The 25,509-nt window shown below is 44.3% G+C and overlaps 1 protein-coding gene across 3 annotated transcripts in view; it reads right to left on the minus strand.

Moving 5' to 3' along the window:
- Positions 1–5,786: 5,786 nt before the first annotated feature.
- CCNB3 (cyclin B3) overlaps positions 5,787–25,509 on the minus strand; it is a 64,874-nt gene continuing 45,151 nt past the window's right edge. For 2 of the 3 annotated variants that reach the window (XM_056539553.1, XM_056539555.1), the window contains exons 8-12: positions 24,160–24,297; positions 23,625–23,780; positions 19,383–19,532; positions 14,527–14,657; positions 5,787–6,462 (exon numbers count right to left, since the gene is read on the minus strand). In XM_056539553.1, the coding sequence (XP_056395528.1) occupies positions 6,393–6,462; positions 14,527–14,657; positions 19,383–19,532; positions 23,625–23,780; positions 24,160–24,297 (645 nt within the window). In that variant the 3' untranslated portion in view covers positions 5,787–6,392. The remainder of the gene's footprint in view (positions 6,463–14,526; positions 14,658–19,382; positions 19,533–23,624; positions 23,781–24,159; positions 24,298–25,509) is intronic. The other variant, XM_056539554.1, reaches the window with a different exon arrangement.

A 25,509-nucleotide genomic window follows, 5' to 3' on the forward strand; every position in this document is an offset into this window, starting at 1 on the left:
AATATGCCCCCTCAGGTGCCACTGCTCCCCCAGCATAAGTGCAGCCCCTGTACATCAAGCCCCCATAAACTGAAGGTGGGCCAAAACAGGGGGTCTCCAGAGGTTGCGAGTCCTTACCTATGGGGGGGAAAAAAGGGGGGAAGTACTTACCTCAGTCAGAAGAACTTACCTAATGGAGTCTTCAGAGAAGTCTTCAGTCAGCTTTAGATACCTGCATCACGCCTAGCTGCTATGCGCGAGCGAGGCGAGCAGAGAAAAGAGGGGGACCCGGACCCATGAGGTACCAACCCAGGAGCTGACCATTGGCGAGAGGGGGTTAACAGCGCATATACGCAATTTCTGTGCCCCCTTACTCGCAATGGGGAAACAGGAGTCCCTGAGCCCCCACCTGAAAACGGAAAAGAAAGGGAATAAAAAAACTAACACGTCCCTATAATAGGAAAATAAAAAACAGAAGACCTGGTCTGGAGCATCCAGACCATGTCCACCTCCTTCAGACACTAAGCTTAAATTGACTAGCTCAGAGCCTGAAAGCGGGTGTATCCTGCTGGGCGGAGCTGACCTTTTTTTATTACCATAGTGTCACACCTCCTAAGAGACAGCAGCATACACCCATGGTCTGTGTCCCCCAATGGAGCCGATAGAGAAAACTAATTTAAAATTTTCATGTCCAACTTTAACGAACATTTGTCAAAGACCTGTGGGTTGTTAAGGCTCACTATACCCCTTGTTACGTTCCGTTCCGTGTAGTTTCCAAAATGGGGTCACATGTGGGTGTTTTTTTTTTGCGTTCATGTCAGAACCGCTGTAACGATCAGCCACCCATGTGCAAATCATCAATTCCTGAGCCATGTAGTTCGTCCGCAGAGCATTTCACACCCACATATGGGGTATTTCCGTACTCAGAAGAAATTGCATTAGAAATTTTGGTGATCTTTTTCTCCTTTTACCTCTTGTGAAAATGAAAAGTATGGGGCAACACCAGCAAGTTAATGTAAAAATTAGAATTTTTTTTTACACTAACATGCTGGTGTAGCCCCCAACTTTACGGAAATACCCCATATGTGGCCTTAAACTGTTGCCTTGAAATACGACAGGGCTCTGAAATGAGAGAGCGCCATGCATATTTGAGGCCTAAACAAGGAATTTGCAATAGGGGCAGATCCGGTAACAAGGATGGGGCTACAGCAGTGTTTCCCAAACAGGGTGTCTCCAGCTGTTGCAAGACTCCCAGCCTGCCAGGATAGTCTATGGCTGTCCGGCAATACTGGGAGTTGTGGTTTTGCAACAGCTGGAGGCTCCATTTAGGAAACACTGCCTTATGAGACGTTTTCATTTTTATTTGGGGGGGGGGGGGGGGTCATGTAACGGGGTGGTGTATATATAGTGTTTTACTTCTTATTGGTTAGTGTGGTGTAGCGTAGTGTTTTTAGGGTACATTCACACAGGCGGGGGTTCACAGTAAGTTTTCCGCTGGGAGTTTGAGCTGCGGCGGAATTTGACGTAGCTCAAACTTGTAGAAGGAAACCCACTGTAAACCCTGTACATTCACATGGGGGGGTGGGGCCCAAACCTTCAGCTGTGGCAAAACTACAACTCCCAGAATGCACTGACAGACCGTACATGCTGGGAGTTGTAGTTTTACAACAGCTGTAGGCACACTGGTGGGGAACCACTGAGTTAGAAAACAGATTCTAGCTCAGTGATTCCAACCCGTGTGCCTCCAGCTGTTGCAAAACTACAACTCCCAGCATGTACGGTCTGTCAGTGCATTCTGGGAGTTGTAGTTTTGCAACAGCTGGAGGCACACTGGTTGGAATCACTGAGTTAGGAAACAGACTAGCTCAGTGTTTCCCAACCAGTGTGCCTACAGCTGTTGCAAAACTACAATTCCCAGTATGCCCAGACAGTCAGGGATGCTGGGCGTGTAGTTCTGCAATATCTGGAACTTCAGATGTTGCAGAACTACAACTCCAAGCATGCTAGGAGTTGAAGTTATGCAATAACTGGGGAAGAACAGTTTGGAGACTGCTAAATAGTGGTCTCCAAACTGTAGCCATCCAGATGTTGCAAAACTACAACTCCAAGCATGCCCAGACTGTCCAGGCATTCTGGGAGGTGTAGCACTGCAACATCGGAATGACCAGATATTGCAGAACTACATGCCCAGAATCCCTGACTGTCTGGGCATGCTGAAAGTTGTAGTTTTGCAACATCTGGAGGACCACAGTTTAGAGACAACTACACAGACCATGTTCCCCCCCCCCGCGGACTTCAAACGGTGGGCAGAGTGGGGGAAATGAACTCTAACCCCCCCCCCCCCTGCCATTAGTCTTCAGCCTGATCGACCAATGGCAGGGGATAGGAGGGGGGTGACCGATGATTCTTATCTTCCGGGCGATCAGGTGACCAGTGACCCGGATCGCCGCAAATCGCCAGTCCCCGATATGAGGCATTGCCACGGGATGCCTGCTAATAGATATCAGCAGTCATCCTGGTCCGATCCACGCCCGGAGAGCGGCAGTGATCGGAAATGCGTCCTTAAGTACCGGGATGTGAGGGCGTATCCATACCCCCTCTGTCGCCAACAGGTTAAGGGGTTCATGTGGACCCTAGCTAAACATTGCATACAAAGATATCGATATATCCAGAGTCTCGATCCTTTTGAGCATCTGTATTATCCATGGAGGCCCCACCTTGCAACTTATGTCAGCCTAGCCTACTAATTAGAGATGAGCGAGCTGAATCCGGCAAACCCGGATTCGACTCAAACGTTATACAGTGCCCCCCCCCCTGATCTACGATGGCCCCCGACATACGATAATTTCAAGAGGCCATCGCATGTTGAAGGCAGCATCAACATACCATGCTTTTGTATGTCGGGGCCATCACATAAACGGCTATCCGGCAGCGCAGACTGCTTCAGCTACCGCCAGATAGCCATTTAAGGTGCCCCGGTGATGGTCATTCACCTGTCCCTGGCGCTCCGGACCGTTCTCTTCAGGATCCCCTGCATCGCCGTCGCTCTCCTTCATAGTCATCACGTCGCCACGCACGCCATCCCGTCATCCAATAGGAGCGGCATGCACATCGACGTGATGGCGGCAATGAAGTGCGATGATCCCAGGCAGCAGAGACGGAGACACCCCGGGGATGCGGCGACAGTGATGGAGGGCGACATCCAGGGCAGCGGTGACTGTCCGGAGCGGCAGAGACAGGAGAGTATAACTTCCTATACTTTTCATTGCACGGAACCCTCAACATACGAGGGTTTCAACTAACGATGATTCATTTGGAACAAATTACCATCGTATGTTCAAGGACCACTATAATTTTTGCGACTTGGCCAACACCCGAGCCTTTACCGTATCAGCTTGCGCAAACCGGTAAATAGCACGAAAAATTTTTAAAGCATGATTTTTTTGGCAGGCAGAATGAGTAGGGCAGGCAGAGGGCGGTGAGGTACGTCAGGGACATCAGCATATCACATGGTAACCCAGGTCTATCATGAGATTTGCGGCTTATGGTGTCAATTAGCACAAAGGCTAATAGGACACAGCAAGGGGGAGGGCATCTTTACACAGATAAGAGGGCAGTGACATCACCCACTGCATGCAGACAGAGAGTGAAAGGGAGAGAGACAGAAGAACTAGGGACAGTTAGTGAGTAGAAAGATAGAGATACTGATTAGAGATAGAGAAACCTTGTGTGTGAACAGGATTTAATATCCATGCAAGACTCCTATACACTAAAACAGCATATAAGGAGACATTCTAATCACAGCCTCTGAAGGGCTCATATTTTGCTACCACAAACCCAAAGCCTTTTTCAAGGCTCATACCTGCATATACCTGAATTGAATAGTGTTACTCAACCAGCTACAGTAACCACTGAGTTGCAGTGTTCTGTATCTAGCCTGTAGTGTAAATATAGTTCTGGTGCATTTTTTTTTATATTGTCCTGCAAACCCCTTCAGTACTCATTGTGCCACGCATAAAGCATGTTAAAGTTACAGTTCTGGTGCATTACATATTGTTCCGCAAACACCTCAAGTACTCGTGCAGTCATCTCTGCCACACAAAAAGTGTTAAAAGCACTGAAAATTTACCCAAAAAGGATTAAAATAACAAAAAAAAAAATGTCTGGAATCAGGTAGAATCAGTGGACGAGCCCAGCACAAGCAGGACTGGTGGTAGGCATAGTGGGGATACTGTAACATGTCACGGTGGCTATGTTAGAGGCGCAAGGAGCCCAAGAAGTCCATGCAGAGAAGAGTGGCTTGTATGATGAGGAGTTTGAGGTTAACAATGATGTGGTGTTGGACAGGACGTGGGAACCACCTAGGCATGAACCAACTTGTTCAGAGCAGGAGGGTAGTGGCATTGTCAGCAAAGAAAAACGTAGCCAAGGTAGGGGAAGAAAACCTGTGAAACGTAAAAGGCATAGGGCTGCTGTTCTGATGAGCTCAAGTGATGTTGATGCTGCTGCTGCATGTTTAGGTTCTATTAAAAAAACATCCAGAGGAGGGGCACAGTCAGGTGGTGCAGTGTCTGTGATATTTTGATGTGTGGGACTTCTTTTATACCTTACCTGATGAAGAGAATGTGAGCAGTTGCCAGGGTAGAGTGCAGAAATTACATCTCTACGTAGGCATATTGAGCATCACCACATAGCCGAGTGGGACAGTCGATACGTCCCACAACGTGAAGAAAAACACTGCTGCTGCTACTACTACTTCTCTAGATCACTCCAAACTTGCTAACAGCCAGGCCTCTTCCACAGGCAGCACATTTTCAAGATTTTCCTCATCAGTTTCGTGCCCTCCTTTTCCACAATCCCGTCAGTTATCCATAGAGGAATCCATGTCCTACAGACAACAATATTCTCCCAGTCACCCTGTTTTAGTGCGCCTCAATTCATACCTGGCCAAGTTGTAGGTGGGAAAGGCCCTCCCATACCATCTTGTTGTCTCCACAGCCTTCAGGCAACTAATGGGGCATGGCCTGCCCAGGAGGCGTGTAGCTAGTCAACATTATTTTGCAAAGAAAGCCGTCCCCGCTTTGCACAATCCTGTGGCAGAGAGGATGGGTCATGAACTTGTCTGTGTGCAGAACAGTGTATGCAACAGTTGATATATAGAGTAATAGCTACGGCCAGGGGCAATACATGTCCAGAAAAAAAAAAAGTTGCTCCATTGCTGTGGTCTCTCCAGCCAAGCCTGGGCAGTCTGGCTGGGACAAAATTAAGATTTAATGCGTTTGCTTTTGCAAATGCCCTGCAGCCAGCCAGGGCTGCTGGCTGAATTAGAACAGATTTTTTGGCAAACCTGCTACTTCCAGCCAGGCCTGGGCCACTTGGCCGGGCAAATTCAAATTGATTTGAAAGGTGTCTCAACCTGCTGCTTTACGCAGACTACTACAACTTCCTCCAGTAAGCCACTAGGACATGTTCTTCTGGTAGTTTCAGTCAGGTCTATGCACACACAACCCCATGCATGTCAGCATCACCAGTCAAGGAACCATATAGTGTAATTTTTAAGTGTCAATTTTAATTTTATTGAAACATTTTCAAATTTAATTTAAGGACCACCACTTTCCTGCTACCACCATTCCGACATCTCATGCTGTATACTAGTAAAATCAGTCAGCCACCACCTGATGTACGCTGGATACTACAAGTAACACCAATCCACCATTACCCTACATCCAGCCAGGCCTACACGTACACAACCCATCATCCACAAAAAAAAAAAAAAAAAAAAAAAAAAAAAAAAAAATAATACATTTTAAAAACACTTGGAAAAAGCCACTGTGCCTTCTCCTACCTCCGTGTACATATTAACACCGGCAGGCATCTACCGAAAACTAGGGATACTTTATGCCGCTTTATGTGAATAAGCCAAAAAAATTGGCTAGCCGTAAATTACCATGGATTACTGTGGATTATGGATTATGTGACCATAACTGAGCCTTAAAAACACTTAAAATGTACTTGAATACATTTCTAACAGTGTTAGACAGGGGTTTCGAGCTGTTAGGCAGTGTTATAAACGTGTTAAGGGGCTTATTTCATTGCCGGTTCGAGTCAAACCGAGCTGAACTGAACTTGCGATTTCCAAAAAGTTTGGCACGTCCGGTGAACCAAACTTTTTAAAAGTTCGCTCAACTCTACTACTAATCATAGTATACACACATATACACACACACACACACAAGGCATTATTTAATCAATGTATTTTCGAGTCACAATCTCCTTTACAAAATGTTCATAAACAGACTCTACATAGAAAGGCTTAAGCAACTTGATATTTATGTATCCATATAATAAAACGTACAAATATTTACACTGTATATACAAATCTGGCATAATATTGATCCAGACAAATGGAACGATTAACTCCAAAATGATTCTTCTAGCTTCAGCACGTCTAAGGGTGGGAGTTTTGCAACTTCAAAGAATACTCTGTAACAAAGAAAAAGGTCGCTTAATGAACTAGAATTGTGTTCGTGTTAAAGTAAAGAAAACAATTGCAGATATAATATATTTAAATGGCCACTGTCTGGTTCAAAAACTTTATATGTTGTACATCTTGGCAAAACATTAACCTTTCTAATATACTTCATACGAATATAAATCATGGTTTTGTCTAAGCTGAAGCATAGGCATGGACAAAGTCAAATAAGTGAGGGTGGTCTAGCACTCCTCCTGTCTGACAGGAGAGAGCACAGAGGAGTGCTAGCCCACCCTCACATCACTGGACTTTGCCGATGCCTGTGCTGTAGCTTGGACAAAGCCATGATTTTATAATCCATGATTTCTATAAAAAGGAAATAAAAGAGGGTGTGGCCTGGATGCCCGCGCGAGCAGCCGCATAGAGTGAGGGCTCCCGCTTCCCCTACTAGAATGACCCTGTATATTTGCCCTGCCTGGCTGGTGTTGGCATCACTGGGGTCCCTGGTACTGCGCAGTCCTCCAGTGGTGTCCTGGGCGAATTTCGGTGTCTGTACAGAGCGAGCAGCTCCCGGCACGGTAGTCTTCAGGTCCTGGTGGTGAGGAGGCTGGTGTCAGGCTGCAGCGGACTGGCGGTACGGTCCCTGGCTGCGCGGTTTGAGGAGGCTCTTCCCGGCTGTAGTGTAGTGGAGTCCTGCATTGGATGTTTCTGGTCCGGCACCATTGTAGGCCTTCATGGGCAGGGCATTCTCCTTGGTAGCTGTGGCAACCCCCGTGGCCGGTGGGAGCTCACTGGTGAGGGACGGAGCGGAGATCTTGTGGGGCGTCTGCTACCTCCTGCAAGTGAAGTGGAGTCCCTTGTTGACTGCCTGGACCCCTCAAAAGACTTAGGCAGTCCTGTGTGATAAAAGGGACTGTTTGGGCTGCTGTGGTGCAACACCCCTTTGCTGGGGCCTGTTTTCCTGCTTGGGGTGACCTGCGTTCCTTGGACTGTGTTCCTAGTGACTTTCTATCTGCTCTCTGTGTGACCTTTTTAGCCATGGGTGGCCCCCGTGGTAGCAATAGAAAAAAGAAATCCAAACTGAATGTTGAGGCCTCTCGGATGACTTCTGATGACTGGTACTCCCGCTCCTGTGGTCTGTCCAGTCGGGACCCTGGTGCTCAGACCCCGCTTGCTGCTAAAGTTCTCTTGAAATCTGGACCATCCTAGGGGTGACTCTCCTGATCTTCTGCTGTCATTGTTTGAGGGGTCTCCTCCTCCACAACAACAGTCCCCTGAGAGGCCGACATTTGATGCTGCCACAATCGTTCAATGGTTCTCTGAACTTTTGGCTGCCTTTACCTCCTGTCAAGCGATTATAGTGGATGAACTATGGCAGGAGTTTGTCATCTTACGGCATGAGACTCAAAAGATACGTGAACGCACTGAGGAGGTGGAGCGCAGGGTCTATACTGTTGAGGGTACTCCTTTGCATGATCAAGTTGTTTCTCTTCAGCGTCAGGAGTCCTGAGCCATATGGAGGATATGGAGAATCACTTACGGCGCAATAATATCCACTTCATAGGCCTCCCTGAAAATGTGGAAGGGAATGACCCTGTGATGTTCCTTGAAACGTGGCTGAAAGAGATTCTTCCAGCAGATACCTGTTGAACGGGCCCACAGAGTACCGGCTCATCCTCCTCCCCCTGGGGCTCCTCCGCGACCTTTCCTGGTGAAACTTCTCCACTTCAGGGACAGGGATGCTGTTTTCCATGCAATCCGAATGAAGGGGGAGGTCATCTGTGGTGGAAGCAGAGTTTCCTTTTATCCAGACTTCTTGGAGTTATGCAAGCAGCAAGTTCAGTTCACCGAAGTCCGGTCGAAGCTACGTGCTAAGGACTACCGCTACTCGATGCTCTATCCTGCTCACCTGAGGGTGGTGGATGGGGCCTCCACTAAACTCTTCACCTCCCCAACTGAGGCTCTTCACTATGTTGATGGGGCCCCACCTGTCAGAGCTCTGGACTGAACTGAATTGGACTGTCCTACCCAGGACAGCTCTCTTCTCCTTTGCCCTTTAGTTGGTAATTAGGGAGATAGTTTTCCCATGTGTTCTCCTTAGAGATTTTTTCGGGGTCATCTTCCTTAGTTACCAGTCAATTTAGTGTTAATGGTGGGGTGGCCGTAGGGTTCTGGAGTTAGTTGATTAGTATGCTAGGCATTCTTCTAATGCCCCGTAGTAGTTGTATTTAGGGTCTAGGTCTGCACTGTGTTAGGGCATTGAGTTTTTATTTTATCCGCTTAGTGCTAGACATGGAAGTTTATGTTTTGTTTATGCTTATTCAAATCTGTTTTTGTTTGTGCCCTGTCTGTTTTTATGTTGATTGAGTGTGATGTGTGAGGTCCCGGTACTCTCTCCTTCCCTGCTCTGGATCTCCCTTGGTCCTACCTGTTTTTGCACTTATTGGTTTGTAATGATGGGGACTCTCAAGGTTGTTAGCTGGAACGTGCGGGGCTTAACTCCAAATTTAAAAGGGCCTTGTGGTTAGACTTTGTAAAACACCAGTCTCTTCATATTATATGATTGCAGAAGACTCATCTCACAGGCCAAAAGGTTGTGGCCCTTAAAAGGGCCTGAATATTGCGGGGTTATCCTGCCTCCTACTCTAACTATGCCATGTGCTGTGTCTCTGTGCTGATTACTAAATGTTTGCAGTTTGTTGTTTCCCTGGTGACTTGTGACCAGTTGAGGTTCGTGGTATTGCACTGTTCTCTGGATTCTTTTTCTTTTGTTCTTGTCTCTGTTTATGTGCCTAGTAAGGATCCATTGCTAACTGATTCTTATAGACTTATTTCCCTTTCTAACGTGGATATAAAAATTTTACTACTGGCTACGCGCCTTCACAGTGTCATTACCTCTGTCATTCATCCCAACCAAACTGGTTCAATGCCAGGTAGAGCCACTGATGTTAATGTTAAGCTCCTACAACCTAACCCCTTGCTGCAAATGGACGTTCATTAATGTCTATTTGCGGCTCCCGAGGTATGACTCGCGCTCAGCAGGTGAGCGCGCATCATACCCCTGTGGGTCCCAGTTGCTACAAGCAACCAGGCCCACGGCTAATGCCGGATATCGCCAATCGGGCTGATGCCTGGCATTAACCCTTTAGATGCAGCAATCAAACTTGATTGCCATGTCTAAAACTAAAGTAAATAATGCCGGTTAGCTCCGCGGTGCTGTTCGGGACCGCCGCGGTGAAATCATGGCGTCCCAAACCGCTTGCAGGATGCAAGGAGGGTCCCTACATGCCTCCTGCACGTCCGATCACTGAATGACTGCTCCGTGCCCGAGATCCAGGCAGTAGCAGTCAAGCGGCGATAACATTGATCAGTGTTATGCTATTGCATAACAATGATCTGTGTATTCAGTGTGTGCAATGTAATAGCCCCCTATGGGAGCTATAACATTGCAAAAAAAAAAAAAAAAAAGTTGATAAAAGATCATTCCTCCCCTAATAAAAGTTTGAATCACCCACCCCCCTTTTCCCATTAAAAAAAAAAAAAAAAGTGTAAATAAAAACAAAAACATACATGTGTGTTATAGCTGTGTGGGTAAATGTCAGAACTATAAAAATATATTGTTAAGTCAATGGCATACACGTAAAAAAAATTCCAAAAGTCCAAAATAGCGTGATTTTGGTCACTTTTTATACCATAAAAAAAAAAGGATGAATAAAACGTGATAAAAAAGTCTGATCTAAACAAAAATGGTACCGATAAAAACTTCAGATCATGGCGCAAAAAATGAGCCCTCATACAGCCCAGTATATAGAAAAATAAAAAAGTTATAGGGGTCAGAATAGGACATTTTTCAACATATTAAGTTTGGTGCATGTAGTTATACATTTTTTAGTAGTAAAATAAAATCAAAACTATACAAAATTGGGTATCCTTGCGACCGTATGGACCTACAGAATAAATATTAGGTGCAATTGTTAACGAAAACTGAACTGTGTAGAAACGGAAGCCACTAAAAATTACAAAATGGCTTTTCTTTTTCAATTTTGCCCCACAAATAATATTAGGCGCAAAGAACAAGCCCTCATATGGATTTTTAGGTGGAAAATTGAAAGGGTTTAGTTTTTTTCCTCCTCGCCTTCTAAAGATCATAAGTGCAAAAATGAAAAATCGCCAAAGAGGGAAGGGGTTAATATTGCGGTGGTGGGGACAGGATTTCCTTCTGGTGTTGTGGTTAATTTAGATGTCTACAAGGCCTTTGCTTCTGTGGTATGGTCCTCTCTCTTGGAGCCCTTGGGTTTGGTCCCCGTTTTTGTGCTTGGGTCCGCCTGTTTTAGGATAACCCTAGAGGCCGCATTTGCACTAATCTGGATGTATCTACACCCTTTCCCCTAGGTCGTGGGACAAGACAGGGATGTCCGCTGTCCTATTTGTGCTTGCGGTAGAGCCTTCAGCGGCAGCCATACGTACGGATCCCACTATTTGTGGTATTCCCAGGGGTTCTCTTGTTAAAAAAGTATCCCGATAGGCTGACGATACTTCTGTATATTTGGCGGATGCGGAGGCTTCCCTTCTGCCTTTAATTTACCTATTTGACCGGTTTGGCTGGATTTCAGGCTTACGGGTCAACTGGGCTAAGTCTTCCCTGATGACGCTTTCTCCTGGGGTTCCCCTTCCCTCAGCTCTCCTGGCAGGTTTGCAGGTGGTTGCTCACTTTAGATATCTTAGGGTGGAGGTTACTGCTTCCCTTGCGGAGTATATTTGCCTGAATTTGGATCCACTTTTGAGCTCTACTGTTGAACGGTTGAATGCTTGGTCCTCACTCCCCTTGTCCCTAGCAGGCAGGATTAATATATTGAATATGATTTACCTTCCAACGTTTCTTTATCTGTTCCACTTAGCTCCTCTCATTCCTCCTAAGAAATATTTTAGTACGCTATGTGGTGCTCTGGGATCCTTCTATTGGCAGGGCAAGTCTCCCAGCCTTGGTAGGGCTCTCCTCCAGGCCCCTAAAAGGCATGGTGGTCTGGCCACCCCTGATGTATAACTATTTTCTTGCTTCCCAACTGGTTTATGCAGCATGATGGATGGACCTGGATCTATCGAATTGTGCTACTGCCTAGGCTTGTGCACTTATGGGCTCCTATGAAGCTGTTACCAACTCACTATACAGGTAACACACTCATTCCTCTTTTCTCCTTCTCCTTAAGACAATAGCTAGTGTGGTCCTTGGTGTCGAGTAAATTTCCACAACCCCTGGTATCTCCTAGGGCACCCTTGTGGAGGAATGCGCATTTTTCACACCTACATGGGTAACAGGAAGTCGGCTTCTGGGGGACTCATTGAGTCAAATTTGTGGTCCACCTGTTTAGAGAGGATAAAGTTTTCTTATCCTTTTTTGACATGAAGGAACTTTATGGCATCCCTGGAACTGCCTTTTATAGGTATCTTCAGCTTAGGCATGCGGTCCAGGCGCAATTTGGCTCCTTGACATTTACTCCTGCATTTTCTGAGGTGGAACTTCTCCTGGGCACCACAGACCTTTCTAAACCTCTTACTCAGTCCTATGGTCTCCTTCAGTCGTTTGGGTCTAGTACTTTCTCAGAGGCTTATCATAAATGGGTGGTGGATATCCCGGACTTGACTGAGTGGCAATGGAAGAAGGTGGAGGGTTCTTATTACTCCACTGTAGTTAGTAGTAGAGATCTGTTGATTCAATCTAGATATGTACTTAGACTGTATTATACCCCTGCTAAATTGAAGCATATAGGTGTTATCCCTTCTGATTTGTGTTTTTGTTACTCCTCGGAGGTAGGTACTTTTCTGCATGCTGTTTGGGACTGTCCGGTTGTTTCCTCCTTTTGGAGGGAAGTGATGGGGTTTTTGGCTGATAACTTGGACTTCCCTTTTATACTCTTACCTGTGGTATGCCTGTTGGGTGTTATAAATGGGGGTGTTTCCAGCTCCCATTGGTGCCTACTGATCAGTTTTCTTTTTTTGTGCAAAAGATTGTGGTGATGACCTGGAAGGATACCTCCTCTCCTCCTTGTCCAGGTGGCTTAGTCTGGTTAATAAATATGTCCTGTTATACCAGGCACTGTATGCGAGTCGCAAGTGCCCTAAGAAATTTGATAAGGTCTGGCGCCCTGGCTTTTACTGGATGTATCAGCTGATCGCCCCCACTAGATTGTCCCAGTAGGTTTCCTATGGTATGCTGCTGCTCCTGGGTGGGAGGGGGGATTGCGGGGATGCGAGCATGTGTTCGTGGTCTGTTTTTGTCTGTCTGTGTTGGGCCTTTCTCCAGTAGGGTCTCTGAACAGGCCCTTATAAGCTGACGGCATGTGTTTAACCCCTTAAGGACAGGGCCCATTTTGGCCTTAAGGACCAGACCATTTTTATTTTTGCATTTTCATTTTTTCCTCCTCGCCTCTTACATTTCCATCCACAGACCCATATGAGGGCTTGTTTTTTGCGTCACCAATTGTACTTTGTAATTACACTTATCACTTATTTTACAATAAAATGTACGGCGCAACCAAATAAATCTTATTTATGTGGGAAAATTGAGAAGAAAACAGCAATTTAGCAAATTTTGGAAGGTTTTGTTTTCACGCTGTACACTTTCCGGTAAAAATTACATGTTTTCTTTATTCTGTGGTTCAATATGATTAAAATGATAAATTATAGAAAAGCATATAACATGGTTAACACTTAAAAAAATATCTCAAACCATTTTAACAAAATTAGTATGTTTGAAATTGCCCTATTTTGACCACCTATAACTTTCTCAGTTTTCCGTATATGGGGCGGTATGAGGGCTAATTTTTTGCGCCATGATCTGTAGTTTTTTTTTTTTATCAGTACCACTTTTGCTTAGGTTTTGCTTTTTATACATTTTTTATACATTTTTTTGGCATAAAATGGGACAAAAAAAAAAATGCAATTTTGGACTTAAAAAAAAAAAAAATTTACGTTTACGCCGCTCACCGTTCGGGATAATTAACAATATATTTTAATAGTTCAGACTTTTACACACGCGGTGATACCAAATATGTGTATTAATATTTTTTACGCTTTTTTGGGGGGTAAAATGGGAAAACCGGACGTTTTACTTTATTGGGGGAGGGGATTTTTCAAATTTTTTTTTTCTACTTTAATAGTTCCCATAGGGGACTATTTATAGCAATCATTTGATTGCTAATACTGTTCAGTGCTATGTATAGGACACCACACTGATCAGCATTATCGGTGATCTTCTGCTCTGGTCTGCTCGATCTCAGACCAGAGCAGAAGACCCCGGGAGACAGCCGGAGACAGGTGAGGGGACCTCCGGCTGCCATGCTGGATGATCGGATCCCCGCGGCAGCACTGTACTGTACTGTACTGCCGCAGATGCCGTGATCTGTATTGATGATGGCATCTGAGGGGTTGATAGCAGCCGGGACCTGCAGCGCATGACGCGGGCACCGTTCCGGTACTCGTGGTCATGGCGGCGCGTAAATGTACGTCATTGTGCGTTAAGTACCACGGCAACATGACATACATTTACGTCCATTGTCGTTAAGGGGTTAATCCTACCTTGAATCCCTGTGTTTGTTGCGATATTGGTTTCTGAGACCTATGGAGACTGTTTTTTGTTGCACCATGTCGGTGTTGTATATTATTAAATTGCAAAATCTAAATAAATACTAATCTAAAGGAAATATAACATTTCTTATGAAGAATATTAGAAAGGTTAATGTTTTGCCAAGATGTATTACGTATAACAAAGTTTTTGAATCTGACAGTGCCCATTTACTGTGATCCATACCACAAATGTGCTAAAGAGATCATGAAAAGCGCGTATGTTTGCATAATCTACATGGAAGAAGGGGATGCAAGTCTGCTGCATTGTAGAACTCATTTAAGTAAATGTACGACTTTTGAGAATACCTGTATGGTCAAATCATAAGGTTGTGTGTACACATGACATTCACATTGAAACTAGCCTGAAAACCTACATTGCAATTGGTAGAATCTGTGAAATTCTCAAATCTGCAGTGTAATTATTTCAAACGGTTCTGAGTATTTTATTTTACCTGTGTGAGTATTTGCTCCGTACTGCCTTCAGCTTTTCATTTGTCTGACACATAAGCAGGAAGTTCAGTCTTTTTACAAGAGGCAATAGATCCATTGCCTGATACCCACTGTAATGCTGCAGTGTAGCCGTCTAGAGGGAAAATAAGTCATAGAAGGTTTAACACATGCAATTACCAAGAAAAATGCATTAACAATATTCATTTTCAGATAACAGCTAACCCCTTATGGACAGAGGTCATTTTGGCCTTAAGGACTAGAGCATTATTTGCACATCTGACCACTGTCACTTTCAGCATTAATAACTCTGGGATGCTTTTACTTGAATTTGATTCAGAGATAGTTTTTTCGTGACATATTCTACTTTATCATAATGGTAAATTTTCGTCGATACTTGCATTATTTCTTGGTGAAAAATTCAAAAATTTCATGAAAAATTAGAAAATGTAGCATTTCTCTAACTTTGAAGCTCTCCGCTTGTGAGGAAAATAGACATTCCAAATAAATTATATATCTATATCTAAATATGTCTCACCAGTGTGGAATTTTTTTTTTTTTTTTTTTTTTTTTTTTTTAAACCACTTGTCCAAGGGACTAAAACGGAGCAGAATCTACATGTCCCTCATAACAATCCACTTGTCCTGGTACAAAATAATTGTAACCCAAATCGTATGTAAATAAGGCCAGTAACAAAGAAATGGGGGTCCGGCAACTCACAGTTAGACGCTAGCTGCTAATCGGCTTGAAGTCTGTCCATGGGGCAGGGGTAAGTGCGGGAAAGCTCAGGAGGCGATTAACCGGTTGATTTCGTGCAAAAGCACTTCGTCTGAGGCCGGACGAAGTGCTTTTGCACAAAATCAACCGGTTAATCGCCTCCTGAGCTTCCCGCACTTACCCCTGCCCCATGGACGGACTTCAAACCGATTAGCAGCTAGCGTCTAACTGTGAGTTGCCGGACCCCCATTTCTTTGTTACTGGCAGTATTTTGTTTGCATTAGTTCTGTCCTGGCACCACTGTCACGCAGGACATTTTGAATGTGTATGGACTATCACTTTAGTTTGCTATCTGTGGGACCTCTATTATTGATATTGCTGCATTTTTTCAATATACCGTTAGGTGCCACTGCCACTATCTATTTCTACTTTACATAAGTATGTAAATAAGGTATTTTCTAAATAAAAACTTGATAGACAGACCAGTATGTAACCCCATTAGGTGTATAGGGTCCCTGATAAGTAAGTCCGCCCCATTAATGGAATATTGCAGTGAAAAATAACTAATCCTGACCGCTGGGAAACCCCTCCCCTGATCTCTTGTAAGGGGCCCGGGCAGGAATGGGGGCTTGTCTGCATGCCCCCCCCCCCCCTCCATGTATCCCATAGATACATGGAGGGGGCATTTCAGCAGCCGTGTCATGCAGGGATGGAACATTCCCTTCATGCCGTCTGCTGGGGCCTGATACAAGAGATGGGGGAGGGGGGGGGGGGGGGTTGTCCCAGCGGTCACACCCCCGCTTATGGGGATAAGTGATTTTGCATTACAGTATTCCTTTAAGTAGGTAGTCCCCCTTCAGGTAGGTATGTCCCTTTATCAGGTAGGGATCAAGTAGGGCCCCCTGCGCCATTGTTACCCCTACTCTGATGCCCCCTGCGCCATTATATTTCCCCCCTCTGATGCCTCCAGTGTCATATTCCCCCCCCCCCTCTGATGCCCCGTGTCATTATATCCCCCCCTCTGATGCCCCCTGTTTCATTATATTCCCCCCCCCCGATGCCCCCTGTGTCATTATATCCCCCCCCTGATGCCCCGTTTCATTATATTCCCCCCCCCTCTGATGCCCCCTGTGTCATTATATCCCCCCCCTGATGCCCCCTGTGTCATTATATTCCCCTCCCTTCTGATGCCCCGTGTCATTATACCCCCCCCCCCTTCCTTCGTGTCATTATATTTCAGCCCAACCCCCCCTCTCCTACATTATTTACCAAACCTCCCCTCTTCTCTGATCCCCTGCTACCTGTACTCCGGCCCCATGTGTGCTCTGGCTGGCTCAGGGGCTCGGCGGTCACTTTTGTTACTGGACCGTTAAGAATATAGTTTTGCCCCTGGTGATCAGGCAGGCCCTCATATTAGGCAAGTTTTTCTCACTCACTCACACTGAATTCACACATGTCCGCTCACACTGTTACTGTACTTGCATCTCCCTGCAGCAGTCTATAACGAGACTTCCTTGCGGGGATGCGCGCGATAGGTGACGTAATCACAGGCGCCGCACGGAACGTCAGCGTCCCGACGTCCTGAGCTGCGTATGCGATGACGTCACCAATCGCGCGCATCCCCACAAGGAAGTCTCGTTATAGACTGCTGCAGGGAGATGCAAGTACAGTAACAGTGTGAGCGGGCCTGTGTGAATTCTTCTGGCATTTAACGCTGCTTGCCCGAAGCAGGGCTAATTGAATCTTAAAGTTTGCTGCATCTCAAACTTACAGCGAGAAACGCACTGCAAACCTCCGCCCGTGTAAATGCATCCTGTACGTTCACATGGGGGGGGGGGGATGGTATGGCAAACCTCCAGCTGTTGCAAAACTACAACTCCCAGCATGCAGTGACAGCAGAAGAGCATGCTGGGACTTGTAGTTATGCAACAGCTGGAGGCACACTGGTTGCAAAACAGAGAGATTGCTACTTAACTCAGTGTTTCCCAACCCGTGTGCCTCCAGTTGTTGCAAAACTACAACTCCAAGCATGCCCAGACAGCCGAAGGGCATGCTGGGAGTTGTAGTTTTGAAACAACTGGAGGAGAACAGTTTGGAGACCACTGTGTACTCCTCCAGATGTTGAAAAACATCAAATCCAAGCATGCCCAGACTGCCCAGGCATACTGGGAGTTGTAGTTTGGCAACATCTGAAGGGCCAGATGTTACAGAACTACAACTCCAAGCATTCTGGAATGTCTGGGCATTCTGAGAGTTGTAGTTTTGCAATATCTGGAATAGCACAGATTGTAGACCACTGCACAGTGGTCTCCAAACTATGGCCCTCCAGATGCTGCAAAACTACAACTCTCAGCATGCCCGGAAACTCCTAATAGCAGCAGTAAAGATCACTTTACAGCGATCTTCACTGCTGCCCCTGATGCAGACACCGCCGCTGCCTCCTCCACTTACCTGCAGCCGATCCTTGCTGCCTGTGCCAGCTCTGCCTGTGCCCCCCCCCCAGTAAACTGAGACACTGTGATAGGTCCACAGGGACCAATCACAGTGATCATTGACCGGGACCATGGCCCGGAAACTCCTAATAGCAGCAGTAAAGATCACTTTACAGCGATCTTCACTGCTGCCCCTGATGCAGACACCGCCGCTGCCTCCTCCACTTACCTGCAGCCGATCCTTGCTGCCTGTGCCAGCTCTGCCTGTGCCCCCCCCCCCCCCCAGTCAACTGAGACACTGTGATAGGTCCACAGGGACCAATCACAGTGATCATTGACCGGGACCATCCACAGATGGTCCTGGGGAGCTTGCATAAGTTGTCTCGCCCTCGTAACAGCGGGACTTCTGCCTGTTAACCCGTGCGATGCCACCCATCGCCGGGTTAACTGAATGACTTATATAAACATCATGATGCACGAACTATCAGCATAACTTGACGTTTATATAAGTCATACTGCAGGAAGGGGTTAAACAAGTTCATACTGGATATTATAACTTTAGAAACATAGAATGTGTTACCAACTTAATGTTACCAACTTTTCTTTTGGTTCCTTATGGTGCCTCAAAGATGATGTTAATGGTGTAAAAGCCTAGTAATATCCCTTCCCTAACTAGGGGGCTTAGACTGGTAAATTTGTATGTCCCATGTTGCATGGTACTCTATAGGAATCAGAAAGGTCTGTTGAATGAATAAACCCTGTTACAGCCAATAACAACATGGTCCTGCCAATAATCAAATCTTCAGACAAGCGACATATCAGAAGTTTGTAGAAAAAGGGGTACCTTTTCAACAGATGCCTTTAACAAATACTGTGGCATCAACCACGTAAAGGGTTTTCACTGTAAAAACCAAACCACACTATAGTTTTGTGGTATACTGATGGATAACAGCCAGAAACATGCTAAAAAGGACACACTTTTGGCCTTTCCTAAGTGTATGTATGTCACAAATGTGATCTGAACATAGTTTAAGGACGAGGCTGGTCTATTGCCTGTATAATATTTATAAAGTACTAATATATTCAACAGCACAAAATAGCTTCACTCATAACGCTCTCTATTTTAAAGACACAATATAAGCCAAGTTAAATTTTATAGGGAAAGAATTAGCCAATCAGATTGATTCAAAGATTACTGTACTGTGTAAGTAGAGTAAAAGCATGAACTGTCTGCTCCAGTTTCAAATCACAAAAGGTGCTGGTATTTATCATTTGAAAGCATATGGCACTAGCTAAATTAATATGTTTTATACAGTTCTATGCCTTTTCATCCATATATACCAGTGGTATATACCACTGTAGTAGTAGTAGTACTGTAATGCTGCTTGTTATGATAAGTCTATATAGAATGTTACAGTTAGATAATCCCATCTTTCATCTAACATATAACGCTATATGATAAAAGGAATGAAGCCATCTTTTTCCCTCACACCTTTCAAATCTTAGCCATGCATCTAGATAAAGGAATCCCTCTGTTTGTCTGGTACTATCCTACAATCTCTTAGTTGTTATTTATGACAACTGTATCCTTTCCAGCAAAGATTTTTGCCTTTATATTACTTCTTTTAGTTGCCCAGTAAAGTGTCAGAAAGTTAAAGCGTTGGCACAATTGTTTCCTTTAATATAATTTCTATTACAAAAAAAACACTCACCCAAGAACCCAAATCTTTCATCTTTAGTGCAAGAAGCAGGCAGCTTGCCGCCATCTTGGAAGCACTTTCTTGAACGAAGTCATAGTCTTGCAGTGTTAGCTCGCATATGTATCTTGCAAGTGTAAGAGTTTCCATACTTGCATGGGCACACTGGGAGACAAAAAAAAAATCATATGTTATAAAGATCTTTTAAAAACTTAACTGTTAGATAAGAAAATTATTGTGCAGTAAAAAAGTAAAAAAAAATTAAAAAAAATGATTATTGTGCAATTACTTTAGCTTTCAATTCAGCTTCTAGAGTTGCAAGGAGAACCTATTGTCTATGTTCCCAGTTGCTCATAAGGAGACATCCTGTTCTGTCACCTAATGCATAGTTATGAGAACCTGGGAACATGGACAGTGGCCTTTCTGTACAGCTATTTAGTTGCATAGCATGCTTAGATGATCACAGTTACACCTTACGAACAGAAAAGGGGTTGGGGGGGGGGGATGTCTCCCAGCGGTCAGACCACCGACGACTTAAAGGGAACCAATCATCAGATTTTACCCAATATAACGCTTGGCACAGCGTCATTGCTCTACTTTGTCTGTTCAGTGAGCGGAACAATGACGCGGCCCATCAATCAAGCGGAGGGGGCGTCGCTGCCGGCCGAAGAACGGGAGTAGGTGAGAAGAGCTCCCCGCCCAGGGGACTACTTACGGCCGTGGCGGTGACTAGTTTATAACTTCATATCTTCACCATCCCTGGAGGCAGGAGCGTCCCCCGGGGATGGTGAGGACAACAATTTTACCCTATATAACGCTTTACAAAGCATTATATAGGGTAAAATTTGATGATTGGTTCCCTTTAAAACTTATCCACTATCCGCAGGATAAGTTTTTGTGCATGATATATCTCCTTTAACAAATGTGTGTGTGTACAGTGGGGATCAAAAGTTTGGGCATCCCAGGTAAAAATTTGTATTAATGTGCATAAAGAAGCCAAGGAGAGATGGAAAAATCTCCAAAAGGCATCAAATTACAGATTAGACATTCTTATAATATGTCAACATAAGTTAGATTTTATTTCCATCATTTACAATTTCAAAATAACAGAAAAAAAAAAAAATGACGTCTGCAAAAGTTTGTGCACCCTGCAGAGTTAATATCTTGTACTGCCCCCCTTTGGCAAGTATCACAGCTTGTTGTAAACGCTTTTTGTAGCCAAACAAGAGTCTTTCAATTCTTGTTTGAGGTATCTTTGCCCATTCTTCCTTACAAAAAGTCTTCCAGTTCATCTCGGACTCGGCTATACGTCATTCTAGCCGGGCGGAGCGGCCGCCCGGCTCATGAATATTCATGAACTTATCCTCGTAGTCTAACTCCTTTTTCTAGGTCTGGTAGGGAGGGCCGCGCATGCGCCGCGTTCCGTACACCCGGAAGCGGCTTTCTCCCCCTGGCTTTTCACTCATGCAGCAAGTCTTCTTACTTGTATTGGGCCGCAGCTCGAGTGAAGCTGGGGGGAGAACACCGCTTCCGGGTGTACGGAACGCGGCGCATGCGCGGTCCTCCCCACCAGACCTAGAAAAAGAAGTTAGACTGCGAGGATAAGTTCATGAATATTCATGAGCTGGGCGGCCGCTCCGCCCAGCTAGAATGACGTATAGTCGAGTCCGAGATGATAACACCTCCCACCGAGTCCCTAGCCAGGGAATAACAGAAAACTAAAGATATCTCAAGAACCGCTGAACCATTTTTAACCAGGTAAGAAGCGTTTCAATCAGGATCACCTGCACTACAAGCCTGTGTAACAGGTTTAGTGCGGGTGATTCTGATGACAGATTTCCTTTAAGGCCAATCCATAGATTTTCAATTATGTTGAGGTCAGGAGATTGTGAAGGCCATAGCAAAACCTTCAGTTTACGCCTCAATGTAATCCCACGTGGATTTCGAGGTGTGTTTAGGATCATTATCCATTTGTAGAAGCCATCCTCTCTTTAACTTCAGCTTTTTCTATATGTTCATTTGCAAAGTTCAAATGCTGATTTTTGTGGTGAGGACATAGAAGAGATTTTCTTCTGATGACTCTTCCATGAAGACCATATTTGTACAAGTATCTCTTTATAGTGGAACAGTGTACCACAACTCCAGTGTCTGCCAGATCTTTCTTTGAGGGATTGTGCAGTCAAATGTGGGTTATGAATTGTTTTTCTCACAATCCTGCGAGCTGTTCTGTCTGATATTTTTCTTGGTCTTCCAGATCTTGCTTTAACTTCCACTATTCCTGATGACTGCCATTTCTTAACTACATTCCAAACAGAGGATATTGACATCTGAAAACGTTTTGCTATCTTCTTATAGCCTTCTCCAGCTTTGTGAGTGTCAACTATTTTCAGTTTCAGATTTCTAGACAACTGCTTAGAAGAACCCATGGTGCTGATTGTTGAGGCAAGGTCAGATGAGTCTGGGCATTTAAAAACTTTGAGATTGACATCACCTGGTCTTCCCAGATGAGGATTGAGAACAATCCATGACACTGGCAGGTCTCAGCTTTGCAAAGGGGACAGAGCATGCTATAAATTCTGCAGGGTGCCCAAACTTTTGCAGACACCATGTTTTGTTTTCTGTTATTTTGAAAGTGTAAATTATGGAAATAAAGTTTTCTTAGTTTTTCTTTTTAGTTGACATATTATAAGAATGTCTAATCTGTAATTTGATGCCTTTTGTAGATTTTTCCATCTTTCCTTGGCTTCTTTATGCACATTAATACAAAGTTTTACCTGGGGTGCCCAAACTTTTGATCCCCACTGTATATATATCTCATTGTATGTATCTATCAGCATAACATCCAAATGGCTGGAGATATTTCATTGAAACTTGATACACTAACTACACAATGGGGTATGCAATGGCTCAATGCTGCCACACCTCTCCAACTATGTCAGTGCTTGGTCTGCTGTGTGATTGACACACAGGGCCTCAGAAGATGCACCATCGTTCACTAATAAGGTGTGTCTGCAAATGCTTACTCCCTGTGTGAGCACTCAATCCCAATGCACATTTTGTCTGTAAATTTAAGTGTTACAAAGGTACATAAGAAAAAGCCAAAAAGGTATGGCAGCATTACACAACTTTTACACAGTGGGCATAGTTTTAAAAGGTCACTGTCATTTAAAAAAAAAAAAAATGGCGTCATGTCAAAAGTTTGAAACAGCAGGGGTAGACCTCCACCGATCAGGAGAACAAGTTGGGAGAAATTCACACTCAGCACATTCTCAAACTGGTGGCCCTCCAGATGTTGTAAAACCTCAACTCCCAGCATTCCCGACAGCCATTAGCAGCAGCAAATGGCTGTCTGGGCATGTCCAGGCATGCTGGGAGTTGAAGTTTTGCAACATCTGGAGGGCCACCAGTTTGAGAACCCTGCTCTACAGGCTCGCAATGTAAGTCTAAGATTGTCTCTCAATCACATGACAGAGGCAGGGAGAGGAGCGCACGGCAGCACAGACTTCTCCCAATCAGCAGAGGTCTAAACTTTCAGACTCCCGCAGATCAAAACTTTTAACATGTTGCATGGACATAAGTTTTTCCAAATGACAGGTACTCTTTAGAGTAAGGTCACATGTGCAGTATTTTGCTGCATATTTTCCTATCCATTTAAGTCTGGTAGCAAAACATGCAGCCGATTTCCCTACTTATTGACTTTAATGAGGTAGGAAAATATGCAAGGGTGCAAGGTTTTGTCAGAAGTACCATGCAAGTCTAGCCAGTATATCTCCTGATCGCATTACTCTTTAGCTGCAAAAAAATGCCAGGACTTTTAAACATCACGATCTCTGACCAGCAGGCAAGTGAAGAGAATAGTTAACGGGGAAGTGATCTGAAGTGGAGAGTGTCATTGTTGCTTTTCATCAACCACAAGGTTTAGATAGGAAGAGCAGGTAATGCCGGCTGTTCAGCTGATTTCAAAAAGAAAAGAAACTCTTCTAGCCTACAATACTCTGATTTTGGCTGTATTGGGGGAGATTTATCAAAACCCGTGCAGAGGAAGAGTGGTGCAGTTGCCCATAGCAACCAATCAGATCGCTTCTTTCATTTTCCACAGGCCTCTAAAGAGGCCTGTGGAAAATGAAAGAAGCAATCTCATTGGTTGCTATGGGCAACTGCACCACTCTTCCTCTGCACAGGTTTTGATAAATCTCCCTCATTGTGTCTATTTCACTGCTGCTTAATTACCAGTCAATCAGACAAAATGATAATCACCTTCCCAAAACGGCGGAGAAAACGATAAGGGACAGGAATATTTATGTCAAAGTTAAGCTTCTGCAAGATGTCCATCTCCATCGCTATAAGCTCCTCTCTCTTATAGGCATCATCACAGATATAAAGGAAATCATCCAAACAAGGTGGACAGCGTTCCTGTAGATAACAAAAAAAAAGAAAGAGGAAAAAAAAAGAAAAATTATACTTCAACTATTGACTGGGCCTTGGTAAATGCAGGATTGACAAACAGGGTCTGGAAATTTTACGCAGTGAGAATATAGATTGAATATAAAGAGACTAATTATTTGCAGGAAAGAACATGATTTTTATTTATTTTTTTTAATCAGTTTCCCTCCAAAATCTTTTTTGCATTATTCTGTAGGTAAAAAAAAAAATTATAATAAGTTCTGGACATAAGAAGGCACACAGTAAAAGGCTAAATAAAATCTGTTATGAATGGTTTTCAAGCAGAGGAATTTAATGAAGTTTAACCCAGACTTTTTCCCTACTTGTCAAGTTACTTTAGAGACTTTACCTCAAATTTAGATGCAATGAGAACGGTAGTTGATCCTATCAGCTGTAGCTTTTCCCTAGTGACAACGGAGGCAGCTAAGTAATGGTCCACCAATTTTACAGCCAGGTAGAGTGTCTCATGATTCAGTTCAAAGTTTTCCTGAAGAATGCCAAGATGGATTTTAAAATAAGGAAAAAAAAAAAAATTACATGAAGATTAGATAATTATATACAAAAACCCCAACTGTCTGCTGAGCAGGTGTATCTAATCCTGTCATGTGTGATACTGGCTGCTGAGTAGGTGTAGCTAAGCCATTTATTTGTGATTCTGTCTGCTGAGCAGGTTTTTCTATGACTGCTGTTGTGTGTGATACCGTGCATATTATTCCCCTATTCATGCCTACTCAGATGTGATTGACAGCGCCAGAACAGGCCATCTTCACTTTTCATACTGAATTCTCATAGCAGAATCTGAGCATGCACATCTCTGGGGAGGTACTAGGGATGCAACAAAAAGGGAAATTTTGGTTCGAAACCAAAAATTTAGGCTGTGCTTGGCCGAAAACAGAAAATGCATTCCCCCCCCCCCCTCTTTTTTTTTTTTAATATAGGATATAGATTTTGTTACATTTTATTACTTTTTTTTTTTGGGGGGGGGGGGGGGGGGCGAGGCAATGCATTTTCTGTTTTCGGCCAAGCACAGCCTAAATTTTTGGTTTCGGTGACTAAAATCAGCAATTTTTGAATTTGGAATTTTTTTGCGCTGTTCACGATGCAGGATCAGAAACATAATAATTTAATAGTTGGGACAATGAGGCAATTCCAAATATGTATATGTTTTTTTTATATTGAAAATGGGAAAAGGAGGTTGATTTAAACTTTTTATGGAAGGGGTTAATGGGGTTTTTGAAACTTATTGAATTTTTTTTTATTTTTTTAACACTTTATTAGTCTCTTAGGGGACTTTTAGGAGGAATCATTAGGTTCCTCATACAGATCAATAGAGTTCCATAGAACTCCATTGATCTGTGCTCATTTGGTTAAGCCTGTTTCAGCCAAGCTCAATCAAATGAAGAGCCACAGACACCAATGATGCAGAGGTAAGCTCTCCAGCTACCCCCACAGTGAATCGCCCATCCACCCCACTGGACCACCAGGGAGCATTTGCATGTCCCTTTAGACGCCGCTGTCAGCTTTGACAGCGGTGATCTAAAGGGTTAATAGCCAGGCGCGGCAATCGCCACATGTGGGCTATTAGGGGTGGCCCCCAGCTACGAGAATTAGCAGGGGGCTGCCGGGTATGGTCGAACAAGTTAACTTATGGTCATCGGAGCAATCTTCGATGTCTGTCATTAAAGGCAGATGTCAGCTG

The sequence above is a fragment of the Hyla sarda genome, chromosome 9 (genome assembly GCF_029499605.1).
Source record: "Hyla sarda isolate aHylSar1 chromosome 9, aHylSar1.hap1, whole genome shotgun sequence".
Taxonomy (NCBI): Eukaryota; Metazoa; Chordata; class Amphibia; order Anura; family Hylidae; genus Hyla; species Hyla sarda.